Below are 13,553 nucleotides of genomic sequence, written 5' to 3'. Positions count from 1 at the left end.
AGGTACATATATTGAGAGGAGACTTTCGGAGGACATGTGAAACCTAAGAAAGATGGAAGGAAGGAATTGAAAGAGGTCAATTTTGTGAACTAGACTAAGACTAGTCACGAGTAACAAGAAATGAAAGCAGCACATGCCCCTGATGCAAGTTTGAATGGAATTGTCTTGCTTACACTGTTACTTGTAGTGGCTTCTATTAAGTAACAAACTCTTTTCTTCCAATGCAATGCTATCTATGTCTTCTCTCCTTCCCCCTCTACACCTAGAGAGCCTACACATGTGCCCTTTTTTGTTTATATAATTTGGAGACAAGTATTCTGTACTTGTGAGAGAAACAAGTGTAAATTTTGTAATAAGAAAGTCGAAGCGTCATTTAATACGACTTGATTTTTTTTTTTTTTACTAAAGATAGGAGACTCGAATCCGCAACTTTTTAAATGAGTATGGGGAGACTATACCATTTGAGTTATAACTCATTGGCAATACGAGTTGATTTCATGTGAAAATAATAATTAAAAATTATTGGATGATAATTTAGTTAAATATGTCATATTATTTAATAATTTTCATTTAATGTATTTTTATAAAGACAAATTAATGTACTATAGAATCATTATTTCTCTAGTAAAACCTTACTGTAAAGTGAGGACTAAGTCAAACCAAATTAATTAGTAGTTTATATTATATGATATATATATATAAAAGAAAAACAAAGACATAGAAGCATGTACTTTACCGAAGCTCACACACATACACACACGTGATCTTTCTTTGGCATGAGTTGCACAATAACTTTTCATTTTCTCCTTAGAAACATGTCTCCTAACGAAGTTTGATCCTTGAAGCACCACAATCTATGATGTTATGTACTTTGATTTAGCCTCAACTTTCTAGAGATCTCTAATACATAACATAACTCCACGGGGATCAATCCTGACATGGATGATGTTATTGTTTTTGGCCTTTGTAGTTTACCTTAACTCAGAATCATCACGTTATGTCTTTTACCATTGCTCCATGGTCCACTTGTCATGTTCTTCTCTTTTACCACTTTGCTGCACAACAATGCATCATGCTGATGCTCTTATCTTATGAAATTATGGGAAAAGAAAGAGATAAACAAAAATCAAAATCTTCTAAGTTCTATTTATAAAGTATTGAAACGCCAACATGTGACAAATACAAGAAAGTGTTTGGTTTCATTCTTTTATTAGGTCCAAACACAACTTTAGGGACTAATTAAATTGTGGTTTATGCTGATAAAAACCTTTAGATTTATGAGCTTCTCTGAGGAATAATGGAACTTGCAAAATAATGGTGAAAAGGTATTTGATATAAGTAGTACTTGAAAGAAGTCTATATATATTGTGGCATGCATTTTCCTCTGGGGTTGAGAGATTCCTTGGGAATATTTTGGGATTTGGAATTCCAAATTTCTCATTAGGCTGGAAAATATATTGTGGGTTTAACAACAAAGATCAAAAGAAAGCAGCAAGTTCAGCTGTCCACTTCAATGAAGACAACCTGTTTAAAGTATGTTCCAGCTTTTCCTGTTACCTTTCTTAGCTGTTTAGTATATATAGTCAACCAAGTTCCACTGTTGGATTCTTGTGTTGCTACTTGCCAGTGCTACACTCTCTTACTCTTCTTATCTTCATTCATTCATACCCTTTTCAAGCATTTTTTATTGCTTTCTCTTTCTACTTCCTCGGTAAGTATGTAACTTGAGAGCCATGCAAAGTGTGACTTCAAAATTCTTCTCAAATTTTCACCATTATATAAAGCAGTTTACTGTCTATTCCCTTTGATGATTGTTACATTACATTTTGTATTTCTGGTAAGTTCTGTCATCAAAATTGCCCACTATGCTATTTTTGACTAAAAAATTGACTTTCATTGTCATTTTGTGGATGAGAGAATGAGAGATCTTAGTTTGTGGTGTAGCTCCATTATTGATTGATTGTATGCTAGTTCCCTCTTTTTTCTTTATTGCTCTTCTGTCTAGTTTGACTGAGATTATTTCAGGTTTCATATAACTGTGCATAGTTACTATTTCTCTTGAAGAGCTTATAAGAATGAGAAATATGTAAGCCTGTTTATTTGAATGTGTTTTAGTGGGTGTAGAAAAAGCAAGAAGAGTCTATCATGAAGTTCATAGGGTGATGCTTGTTGACAATGCGATTGCTATGGGGTATAAAGTTGCCCCTACTCATATTCATTCAACTTTTATGTCTCAGCAAATTATATGGTAAGTGTTTGATATCTTTTTCCCTTTACCATATTCATTAGCAAGTTTTGTTTTCCATGACAAAAAGCATTGAATTTGTCTATCAAATTTCCATTTGCAAGCTATGAATTATTGGACAAAGACTATATGTTTCCATTTTCTCATGGAAAGTAAAGTAGTAAACTACAGATTGATCTTCAATATATATAGATAAAATTAGTGTCAATGAGAAGATCCAGTGACAAATTTGTTGACTGCAGCTGAGGCTTTGTTCACTTTGAAAGGTTCACTTAGCAGATCACAGCAATTGGGATGCAGCATTGTGAAGTATCCGTGTCGAATGCAATGGCCGTGTCGCCTTAACTGCTATAAACTAAAAGATCCAGGTGCTTTTTCACTGATTCTCTGTAAGCTCCTTCTCTATGTTTCTCTGAATTTGTGTGTACTGTGTAGTATTTTGTTGTTCAGAGAGATATGAGTAATTTGTTAACATGATTATAAAATTAACTTTCTAATTTTTTTATACTCTTAGTGTAACATCAAGAAATCAATCATAAGAATGATGAGAAAAGATCTTTACTTGAGAAACAGGTGGAATAGCAGCAAAGGTGGATGGAAACAATGACATTCCAACACTTACACCTGTTCAAGAAGCTCAAGTTAACAGGCAGGGTGAAAGAAGGGCTGCTGCTGCCACAGTTGGTGGCGTTGCTGCCGCCTTATTGGTGATTATCATTGTGGTAATTGTGTATATCTGCTTGATGCGTCTTAAAAGAATGATGAGGCAAACATCTGAGAGTGCTTCTTCTATGCCATCTCCCACAGGTAAGTTGAGATTTTTCATATGTTATTTACTTTGAGATTTTTGGTTAAAATTTGATCTGATGTTGTGGATTCTTACAGTTGAGATGGGAAGAAGCAACAACTCGCTGCAAGTAAACGAATTGTGTCCATATTATGCACACAATGCAAGGCAGTTAACAATTTTAGAACTAGAACAAGCTACAAGATGTTTCAATCAAAGTAATATTGTAGGTGAAGATAGATTTGGTTTGGTTTACCAGGGCTTGCTTCAAGATGGATCTATTGTGGCTATAAAGAGGAGAATGTCTTCTCTAACGACGAATTTCATCCGCGAGGTAGATAAATTTGAACATTAAAATCAGACATGCTTGATATGCATATTACATCATGTTGATATATAATAAGTGATGACAGGTGAGGAAGATATCATGCATTCACCATATGAATCTTGTGAAGCTTATAGGCTACTATGAAGATGGCTATCAACAATTACTAGTGTATGAACATCTCCCTAATGGCCATGTAGGGAATCACCTATATGGTACTCTGCCTCTCTTTCTTTTGAGTTTGCTTTTATTGTTTTACCTCTCTTGATTATTCTGCTTAATGTGTAACTTTTCTTGTTGCAGATAGTGAAGGTTTGCCTATTGGAAAGTTAGACTTGTGGAGGAGGTTATCCATTGCTTTAGGAGCATCCAAAGGTTAGTCCATCTTTACTATTGATTATCCTTTTAGAATTCAAAATAAACAACTTAGTCTATTATGCTTTGCAAACAGGACTGGAACATCTTCACAGTTTGGATCCTCCTTTGGTTCACACCAATTTCAGAACTAGAAATGTTTTTTTGGATGGAAGTTACACTGCCAAGGTTTCGGATTACGGATTCGGCACATTGCAAAGAGAAGTTGATCAGGCTGCAGCCTCATCTTCATGCATAGATTGCTTTCTTGACCCAGAGTATGCTAACTACCCTATGCTCTTTTTCTTTTCATTGTTTTAGCCTTTCCTTGTTGAATAATGTTGATTTATTTATGGTGCATGAATATTTTTCTTTGCCAAGGTTGAGTTCACCAGAAAACTATACACATCAGACTGATGTATACAGCTTTGGAGTCTTTTTACTGGAGTTGATTAGTGGTTGTGAAGTTTATAACAGAAACATGTCAACCTTAGAAGAAAACCTAGTATTCCAGGTACATAAATAGTAGGTATATTCATTACATGCTTTTTAATAAACACTAGTAACTGAGTAAATGATAATGATATATTTGAAGGCAAAGGCAAAGGCAAAGGATAGTGATGGGTTGGAGAAGTTGATTGATGTAACATTAGGAGAGCATGAAAAACATGGTGCAAGGAGAATGGTGAGGTTGGCATTGTTATGCATAAGCAAGAGTTATAGAAGGCCATCAATGGGGCAAATAGTGGAAGAGCTAGAGCGGATTCAAAGAGAGATTGCTCCTTTGTATTCACAAGTCAATGAGGACATTGGTGTCGTCACTCTTGGGAGTGAACTTTTCCAATAAGCCTATGCATTTGGTTATTGTTATTGCATACCGTTCCTAAAAGGAAAATTCATTTGTAATTACATTCTTCAAAGTAAATAAAATATTGAAATTAGTGGAAACTATATTGGATATGGGTATTACAAGTTGTCGAATTTTTTAAACATGGGCTTTGAAATGCAAAAATATTGGAACTTTTTTGTTTAACTAAAATATGGATAGCAATTTATAAAGTAAGAAATCATCGGAGATGATTTGTAATTTTTATTTTTTAATTTCAAAAGAATTAAATTATCGAGGTCAATTTCTATTTTTAGTCAGAAAATTGTCTCTGGCAATTTTGGTTTGCATGACTACATACAACCATAGTTGTGAAAATTTTGAATTTATCTTATATTTTGGTATTTTAGAATTTTAAATCCCACGTCAAAATTAATTTGCGATTATAATTTTGTGTGAAAGAGGAATCTATATTTTTAAGAGGAGTGCTACACATACAAGTCTTTTTGACTTACAAGTCTTACAAGTTACTAGGCTTTTTAATGCGTTATTCAACGTTTCCTGTTTTCAAAGCGCTACATTCAGAACGGTTCTTCTTCTTCTTCCTCTTCCTCTTCTTTGTTTTTTTTTTTTCGATTTTTATGGTTTTTGAAATCAAGCTTTGAAATCGTTTTGAAGAAGAAGAAGCAGCAGAAGATGAGGAGAAAGAGAAAGAGTTCTGAATTATGCAATGAATTTGGGGTGTATTTTTCGTAATCCTTTGGGTGTATTTCTGTAATCTTTTTGAAGATAATGGAACTTCAGAAATACACCCAAACGATTACAGAAGTACACCCAAAATGATTACAGAAATACACCCAAAGGATTACAGAAATACACCCAAACGGTTACAGGAATTCACCCAAACGATTATAGAAATACACCCAAAGGATTACAGAAAATACACCCAAAAGATTACAAAACTACACCCAAAGGATTTAAAGAAATACACCCAAAATTCGTTGAAGTACATCTTATGCATAATTCAGAACTCTTTCTCTTTCTCCTCCTCATCTTCTACTGCTTTTTCTTCTTCAAAAACGATTTTTCCATGAAAAATCGAAAAAAAAAAAGAGAAAACAGAGAGAAAAGAACGTAAATGAAGAAGAAGAGGAAGACGAGGAAGAAGAACGTGCAAAAACGAAAGAAAAGAAGAAGAAGAAGAGTAAGAGAAAGAAGAAACGAAAGAAAAGAAGAATGATTTGAAGCGCGTTTTGAACGTTAGTTTTAATTGAACTTGTAAGGCTTACAAGCCTTAATCGTTTGTATGCGAAGAATTACTCTATTTTTAATTACTGAAATATTGTCCTTTACTTAATAGGAGATAAATTTTAATTCAAAAACAAGATTCTCACAATTATTCTTAATATTATATTAGATTTACTAATCAATCTAAATAATTTTATATAATAAATTTTACGTGATCATCAATTTTTTATAATTTTAGTCATCATAAATATTAAATTATCATTTATATATATAAATTTAAAAAATATAAATATAAATTATATTGATTCATATATATAAATTTTAATAAATATAAGTATGAATTATAAATATGAATATAAATTATTATTGTCAAATATTGACTCAAAATTATGTGTATAATTTCTGTAAAATATAAATATAAATAATATTTATTTATGTATATAAATTTTGATAAATATAATAATAAATTATATTTTTTGTATAAATATCTATAAATATAAATATAATTTATTATTAATCAAATAATAATAAAAATAAGTTTTGATCACTGTCTAACCTTTTTCGTTTTTTATTCCATTCCAAAACAGATAAAAATATCTTCTAAGAGGCATTTGTTTAAAAGAAAAAGGGTGATAAAAGAAAAAAAATAACCGAAAACCGCACGTAAAGGACACAGTTTTTTTGGGTGGTGAAAGGACAGTTTAATTGTAATTACTAAGAGAAAATATACGAATCAATAAAATATTTATACGATGTATATAATAAACATTTAAAAAATATTAAAAATATAATTATTAATATTATTTTTTTTATCATTATAAATTTTTAAAATAAATAATATGATGACATAGTATCAGAATTTTAGACCACAAGTAAGTGGCTCCTAGCAGGACTCAATTACTAATTAGCAAGCGAGTTTTGTTTGTTTTTGACCCAAAACGACGCCGTAGAGAGAGAGAGAAGAAGGTTCATTCTGTTTCACACTCGAAACAAGAAAGTCAACAAAGTCAGTGTTAGCTACTTAGCTTCACATAACTTCACTGTTTACTCAGATCTCTTTCACTTCCGTTCGATCTTCGTTTACTGGATTTTTCACTTGCTTCACAATGCGGATCTTCGTTCTCCTCTCCCTCACCACTCTCCTCCTCTTCTCCACGTTCTCAATTACTTATTGCAAGGACTCCGCCACCGCAACCGCCACCACCGCCGCTGATGACGACGAAGATCTCAGTTTCCTCGAAGAGGCCGATGACACCTCTTCCTCTCATCATCACCAGTACGAAGGTCACTACCCGGATCCCGACCAAATCGACGACGCTGATCTCGACGACTTCTCTGGCTTCGACGAGACAGAGTTCAATCCTGACGCCTACAAAGAAGCCGAAGTGGACGAAAAGGACGTCGTCATTTTGAAGGATAAGAACTTCACCGACGTTGTCAAGAACAACCGCTACGTTATGGTTGAGTTCTACGCGCCTTGGTGCGGTCACTGCCAAGCCTTGGCTCCCGAGTACGCTGCCGCCGCCACTGAGCTGAAGGGCGAGAACGTCATTTTGGCGAAGGTGGATGCAACGGAGGAGAACGAATTAGCGCAGGAGTACGATATACAGGGTTTTCCCACCGTGTACTTCTTCATTGATGGAGTTCACAAGACTTACAATGGCCTCAGGAACAAGTAACTATCTCGTTCTCAATTCTCTATCTCTGTGGAATTTGATTCTAACTATGTGTTTGACAGATTTACAATTCAGCGTTGCAATTGCATCCAAGCTGAAATTTGATGTCACGTTGTGTTTTGTATGCAAGTTCTTGCTTTTGTTGGATCTGAATTTTACTTTGTTTTTGAATTTGGGATGCAGAGATGCTATAGTGAGCTGGATTAAGAAGAAGATAGGACCTGGTATCTACAACATTACCACAGTGGAGGATGCTGAACGCATTTTGACCTCCGAAAGCAAAGTTGTTTTGGGATTCCTCAACTCTTTAGTCGTAAGTATTTATATGTCTTCGTCAAGCTACAATCGCCTGTTTGGTTAGATCTGGTAGGACCGGTATCAAAGTGAAGTGGAATTTGTCTCTTTTCTTTTTGTACCTTTTAACATGGATTTTGAAATTGATGGTTACTAATGATATTCATCATGATAACTTGATCTTGTCGTAGCAAGTCTATGTTTCCCAATTGACCAGTCAACAAATTTTTCCTTGATGAAGCTGCACCATATGTTACTGTCATTTATCTGGATTATATGATAGGGTTGAGCAAACCTATATAATTGTATATTTAAAAATGTTGGTTGTTATGCTTCATTTACCCTGTCATAAAATCAGGGTCCGGAGAGTGACGAGCTAGCTGCTGCATCAAGACTTGAGGATGAAGTCACCTTTTATCAAACTGTGAATCCTGATGTGGCAAAGCTTTTCCATATTGACCCGAGCATTAAGCGCCCAACTTTGATCCTGATCAAGAGAGAGGAGGAAAAACTGAACCATTTTGGTTTGTTTTCTATCTTGTTCTTCCCTCTTTTGCTAGTTAACATGATGTTTACAGTAAACTTGATGTATTTTTCCCCATCTCTGCAGATGGTCAATTTGTGAAGTCTGAACTAGCAGACTTTGTGTTTGCCAATAAGCTTCCCTTGGTAACAACTTTTACAAGAGAAAGCGCACCATCAGTTTTTGAAAATCCAATCAAGAAACAGGTAATTATCCATATGCATCTATCTATCTAATTATATTGTAATCTTGAGATATTCTTTAGAAATGACACTACATTATCCTTCTAATGGTGTTATGTTTTTGAAACTGAACATTTAGATATTGTTGTTTGCGACTTCAAACGATTCGGAGAAGTTCCTCCCGGTATTTCAAGATGCAGCAAAATTTTTCAAGGGGAAGGTATGTTTCATTGCAGGCTGTTATTGGCTTTCTTTCTATCTGTTATAACTTTTTTTTCTCTTTAGAGTGTCGACGAATTTGTATATGACTTGTATTTCAGAACACTACTATTTAAATACAATACATGCTTTACCTCAGAATTCAGGTGCAGGGTACTGCTGTATGGGTCATGAAAGTAGACTGGGAGGATGGAATTGATGAAATTTAGTTGAGTCACATTGAGTTAATGAATAATTGTATGTTTTATCTGTTGCAGCTAATCTTTGTGTATGTGCAAGTGGATAATGAAGATGTTGGAAAGCCGGTTTCAGATTACTTTGGTATATCTGGGGATGGTCCAAATGTAATTAGTCCTTCTTCCCTTTCAAATTTATTTAAGAGGTTGAGGTTTGAAAGTTATGATATTTCACATATTACATGAAATGAATTTTAAGTAACCATTGGAATTTCAATGCAGGTACTTGCATACACTGGTAATGATGATGGAAGAAAATTTGTGCTTGATGGGGAGATGACTATTGACAAAATAAAGGTATTCTGTTTGCCTTCTTGCCAGGGGTTCTGTTAGAGGTTGCTACCAAGTTGTGGGAGGATCTTGGATGTTAGTTTTGAATTCTGTTAGTTAACAAGGTTTGAATTCAAAACTGTATTTTGGCTAAAGATTCCAAATCTTTATTCTATGTCAGGCGTTTGGGGAAGATTTCCTTCAAGACAAGCTAAAACCTTTCTACAAGTCGGATCCAGTTCCAGAAAGTGTGAGTTGTTTTGTTTTCCAGCCATGAATCATATTATATTCTACTGAATCAGTCGATGATGTGTAACCTTTTGTTATCTTGGTGACAGAATGATGGTGATGTGAAAATAGTTGTTGGGAATAACTTTGACGAAATTGTCTTGGATGAGTCAAAGGATGTTCTCCTAGAGGTATAATTGGACCCACTAGATTGGTATTACATTTGTATCTGTACCTTGGACATGTTAGTTTAATGTTTGTCATAATCTCAGATTTATGCCCCCTGGTGTGGTCACTGCCAAGCACTGGAACCAATATACAACAAACTTGCAAAACATCTTCGCAGTATTGACTCACTTGTTATAGCCAAGATGGATGGAACAACAAATGAGCATCCTAGGGCAAAGGTAAACAATATAAATTTAAACTAGACTCATTCTAAATTTTGAATTTTCAAGGATGCAGAAAAACACTTTGTTTTGCCTTTCATGAATACATCTGTATGCAGTCATGATAGGATTCAAGAATTAATCGATTCATATTCACTTTGCAGTCTGATGGATTCCCCACACTACTCTTCTTCCCAGCAGGAAACAAGAGTTTTGACCCTGTAAGTTGATATTTCATTTACTTTAGATCTGACTCATGATCATTTCTTTTACATGGAAGATATGTATGTCCTTGTCTAAACATGCTATCGGTTCATTGTGTCTGCAGATTACTGTTGATACAGATCGTACAGTGGTAGCTTTCTACAAGTTCCTCAAGAAACATGCATCAATCCCATTCAAGCTCCAGAAACCAGCCTCGGCCTCGACTCCTAAACCTGAGGGTACTGATGATACCAAGGAGAGTTCTGACGTCAAGGAAAGCAAGAGTAGCAGTAGCGACTTGAAGGATGAATTATAAGGTGAATTAAGTTATGTATTTATATTTACAAAGAGGTATGATTAGGCAAAGACGACTGAGCACAACTAAAAAGGAGAAAAGAATATTTCCCCAGAGAAGAAAGTGGGATAAAATGGGGGCCAATATATGTATTACTATCATCTTTAATTCTTTCAACTTTTTCTTTTGGATATTTTAGAATTTTGGTTAGACTTCGTTAAAAGAAAGAATAACCTATATTTTAGTTTATTTATTTAGCGCACAAATAATAAATTTTGCTTGACCAGTAATTATTTGGAAAAATATTTAACGCAAGGAGATATTATAAATGAACACAGGAATAATTAGGGGCAAATAATCTTTGGGCTTCCTGACAAATATTGATTGTTTAATAAGGAATTTCTTATATCTTCATATGAGTTTGGAAGACAATTGTTTCTGTTTTGGGTGTTATATGACGACTTCTATATCAATTTGATTAACACCTGCAAAACTGAAATATAATAGTAGCAAGGGAGCAATGCCTAACATTTGATATCCTTCCATTGTCATTGAGCCTTGTCCTGTTATTATTTAGATAAACATTATACAACAACTAGTGCCTTTAAATGCCGAAAAGTCAATTGTATGAAACTTCACATTATTATTATTATTAAAAGCGTCAATCGTTCCGGCCTAAGTAATTGGGAGGATGTGTTAAATAACGGAAATCTCAGAAAATCAAATATAATCACGTTTAAGTAACCTTTCTTTTCCCCTCTTTTGATGTGTTTATAATTTATAACTTGAAATTAATCATGAAAGTCATCGTGAATCCTTATTGCCATGAAAAGAGCCTTAAATACTTGAAACTGAAAACTATAATGGCACTTTACGTGTTCGGAATATGACAAATATATTATAGTATGTCCCATCATTGATAGACACTATTGTTTTAACTTTTAACCAACTTGACTCTATCATTCCATCAATACATAGAAACAGTGTGCACCGCCATAACGTAGACATACAAGTACAATTAACCCCTACGAAAATATAAAGTTCTCTCCTGAATTGCATGAAAAGCAACGCTTTTCCCTTCATTAAAAATGTACATGCCTGGTTCCATGCAATTCCTATACGTCTACTCTGTCTCCATCTGTACATACATGTGAAATAATATGTCCACAAATAAGCACGTAACTCTCATAAAATTAAAATTAAATAACTTACTCTTCATATATTATATATAGTTTATATACGCTATCTCAACTCAATTTCATTTTTATAACTCAAAAACACTAGTTTCTTTTCCACGAAACAAGGCTGTTTCGCATTTCACATGATCTTTTCTTCCTTATTAATCTTCAACGACTCCTGACCAAAAAAAAAAAAAAATCTTCAACGACTAAGAAAAATTATTTCCTTTAATTCGCGCCTCTTTCCGTTTTCCCTACGCTTACGTGTCCGGATCCCGTGCCTCCATTCCCGCTGACCGTTCGATTATTTTCCAAAATCTCGAGATCTTCTCTAACTTGACCGTTTTATCAGCTGTCACTTCTCACACACTCTCGGATCTACCGGTTTTCCCTTTTTGCTTCGATTCAAACACTTTCTTACACACATTATTCAGTCTTCATAGTTCGTTCCTCTTCATTTCCAATTTCAACTTCAAATTCAGATCTACGTTCTTCTGTTCTCCACTTTGTTCTTCTCTGAACCAATAACAATGGCGGGTGCGAGATCCTTGTTTGTTTTTCTCGCTCTACTCTCCTTATTATTGTTGCACCATCACCTCACTGTCTCAGCAGAGTCGCCGCCGTCTCCGTCACCGGAATCACCAGCTGACTTGCCCGCAAGCTCACCGGTAAAGTCATCTTCATCTCCATCTCCATCTCCTTCACTTTCACTTTCTCCTTCTGTTTTGGGTTTTGCTCCTGGCGTTGGCGCTCCAAACTCTGCTCCGGCCAGTTCGCCAGACACTTCATCGCCGCCGGAGCCTTATTCGGAAACTCAGAGTCCTGATTTTTCGCCGGAGAGCTCTCCATTTACATCTCCATCTCCTTCACCAGCGGATGGAAGCTCACTGAGCCGCGCCGGTTTGGACCCCGAGGATGAGACCGCAACTGCATCCGGAGAAGGAGGAATGAGCGGCGGCAAGAAGGCCGGGATAGTGATCGGAGTTATCGTTGCCGCCGCCGTGGTTGCACTGGCAGGGATGGTGTACAAGAAGCGGCAGGAGAATATACGGCGCTCTCAGTACGGATCTGCTGCCAGAGGAGGGCTTCTGTAATATACGTAGTAGGTTTATACGTACAACTACGTTAATATGTAACACACGTTTGTTTTTGCTATTATACCATAGATTCAATATTTTTTCTAGCTGCTAGATTCATTATTCATTCCATTATTATTGGTTGTGGCGGATACTATGTTGATTCCATTTGATTCTTTGTTTTGTTGGTCATCATGTGATGATTGAAAAATCTTTCTTCCATTTTTAAGAGTATCATCATCATTTCTCAGATCTTCTTATTTGCTAGCTGTAATAGTGATAATAAATAAAGGTTGTGGGGAATTTATATTATTTTACTTCACTTCTGATTTGCAGATTTCTACACTTTCGGTCTAATATTGTTATTGCAGGTGTTACGGTAGGTAACCGGAGATTAGTCCAATGGATGGCGTTTGGCGGCCCAAGTGAGTGATGGAGGAGGACTCCAGGTAGGTCCGCAACTTCGGGAGGCTCCGCCCGACTTGTGCTCGCGTGTGAATGGGGGGTGGTACCTGCAAAGACACTCCGATGCCTAAGTTAGCAAGGGTGTAAGCAGGTCTTAGAGGGTATTGGACTTAGGGATACCTGAGGGGATGTCAGCGTATTTATAGAGGTGAGCCAATAACCACCGTTGGTGTAGTGCCGTATCTTTAGGGTGGTAACCGTCCCCATTATCTTGGGGAGGTTAAGATATGGCTTCATGAGGCGGTTAGAGAGATTTTAGGGGGCGGTTACTCATTTTGAATGAGTATTTATCTGCCAGCGGATCTCACATCCGACCTCTTCATACCAAGTCGTGGTTGACACCGACTTCTTATGTGAAAGTCGGTATTTTGTAAGGCTTATCCTGTTGGATTAGGCCTTTCGGTTGGACCTGGGCCCTTATCATTGGGCCAGGGTATGAACAGTGCCCCTACTTGAGCCCAAATTTTCTTTAAAGTTTGGGTTCAAGTATTCAACTCGGGTTCGTAGTCGACTTGTTTGAGAGAATACGGATC

The 13,553-nt window shown here is 35.7% G+C and overlaps 3 protein-coding genes across 3 annotated transcripts; all 3 read left to right on the top strand.

Moving 5' to 3' along the window:
• Positions 1-2,175: 2,175 nt before the first annotated feature.
• Positions 2,176-4,558, top strand: LOC130945720 (probable serine/threonine-protein kinase PBL28). The gene is made up of 9 exons (XM_057874427.1): positions 2,176-2,248; positions 2,488-2,613; positions 2,819-3,052; positions 3,131-3,366; positions 3,446-3,572; positions 3,661-3,732; positions 3,809-3,989; positions 4,093-4,225; positions 4,319-4,558. Exons 1-9 carry the CDS (start codon positions 2,176-2,178, stop codon positions 4,556-4,558), a joined length of 1,422 nt encoding a protein of 473 aa, XP_057730410.1.
• A 2,186-nt stretch (positions 4,559-6,744) lies between these two features.
• Positions 6,745-10,550, top strand: LOC130945047 (protein disulfide isomerase-like 1-4). Its single transcript, XM_057873702.1, has 12 exons — positions 6,745-7,460; positions 7,645-7,774; positions 8,114-8,279; positions 8,366-8,484; positions 8,600-8,680; positions 8,937-9,023; positions 9,138-9,212; positions 9,367-9,435; positions 9,524-9,604; positions 9,686-9,820; positions 9,967-10,023; positions 10,131-10,550. Exons 1-12 carry the CDS (start codon positions 6,892-6,894, stop codon positions 10,320-10,322), a joined length of 1,761 nt encoding a protein of 586 aa, XP_057729685.1. The 5' UTR covers positions 6,745-6,891; the 3' UTR covers positions 10,323-10,550.
• Positions 10,551-11,854: 1,304 nt separating this feature from the next.
• On the top strand, positions 11,855-12,877 carry LOC130946553 (classical arabinogalactan protein 5-like). Its single transcript, XM_057875329.1, has one exon. It carries the CDS (start codon positions 12,010-12,012, stop codon positions 12,571-12,573), a length of 564 nt encoding a protein of 187 aa, XP_057731312.1. The 5' UTR covers positions 11,855-12,009; the 3' UTR covers positions 12,574-12,877.
• The last annotated feature ends 676 nt before the right edge of the window (positions 12,878-13,553 follow it).

The sequence above is a fragment of the Arachis stenosperma genome, chromosome 8 (genome assembly GCF_014773155.1).
Source record: "Arachis stenosperma cultivar V10309 chromosome 8, arast.V10309.gnm1.PFL2, whole genome shotgun sequence".
In the NCBI taxonomy this organism is placed as follows: Eukaryota; Viridiplantae; Streptophyta; class Magnoliopsida; order Fabales; family Fabaceae; genus Arachis; species Arachis stenosperma.
The sequence above is the reverse complement of the archived record's forward strand: the minus strand, read 5'-3'. Positions and strand labels throughout refer to the sequence as shown.

What these genes read in the sequence shown, in the direction of transcription:
- LOC130945720 (XM_057874427.1), top strand. Translation starts at nt 2,176, where the DNA reads ATGCGATTGCTATGGGGTATAAAGTTGCCCCTACTCATATTCATTCAA. An exon ending in ATGTCTCAGCAAATTATATG is followed by an intron (nt 2,249 to 2,487) that starts GTAAGTGTTTGA and finishes TGTTGACTGCAG; the next exon opens with CTGAGGCTTTGTTCACTTTG. An exon ending in CGACGAATTTCATCCGCGAG is followed by an intron (nt 3,367 to 3,445) that starts GTAGATAAATTT and finishes AAGTGATGACAG; the next exon opens with GTGAGGAAGATATCATGCAT.
- LOC130945047 (XM_057873702.1), top strand. Translation starts at nt 6,892, where the DNA reads ATGCGGATCTTCGTTCTCCTCTCCCTCACCACTCTCCTCCTCTTCTCC. An exon ending in CGGATCCAGTTCCAGAAAGT is followed by an intron (nt 9,436 to 9,523) that starts GTGAGTTGTTTT and finishes TCTTGGTGACAG; the next exon opens with AATGATGGTGATGTGAAAAT. An exon ending in GAAACAAGAGTTTTGACCCT is followed by an intron (nt 10,024 to 10,130) that starts GTAAGTTGATAT and finishes TTGTGTCTGCAG; the next exon opens with ATTACTGTTGATACAGATCG.
- LOC130946553 (XM_057875329.1), top strand. Translation starts at nt 12,010, where the DNA reads ATGGCGGGTGCGAGATCCTTGTTTGTTTTTCTCGCTCTACTCTCCTTA.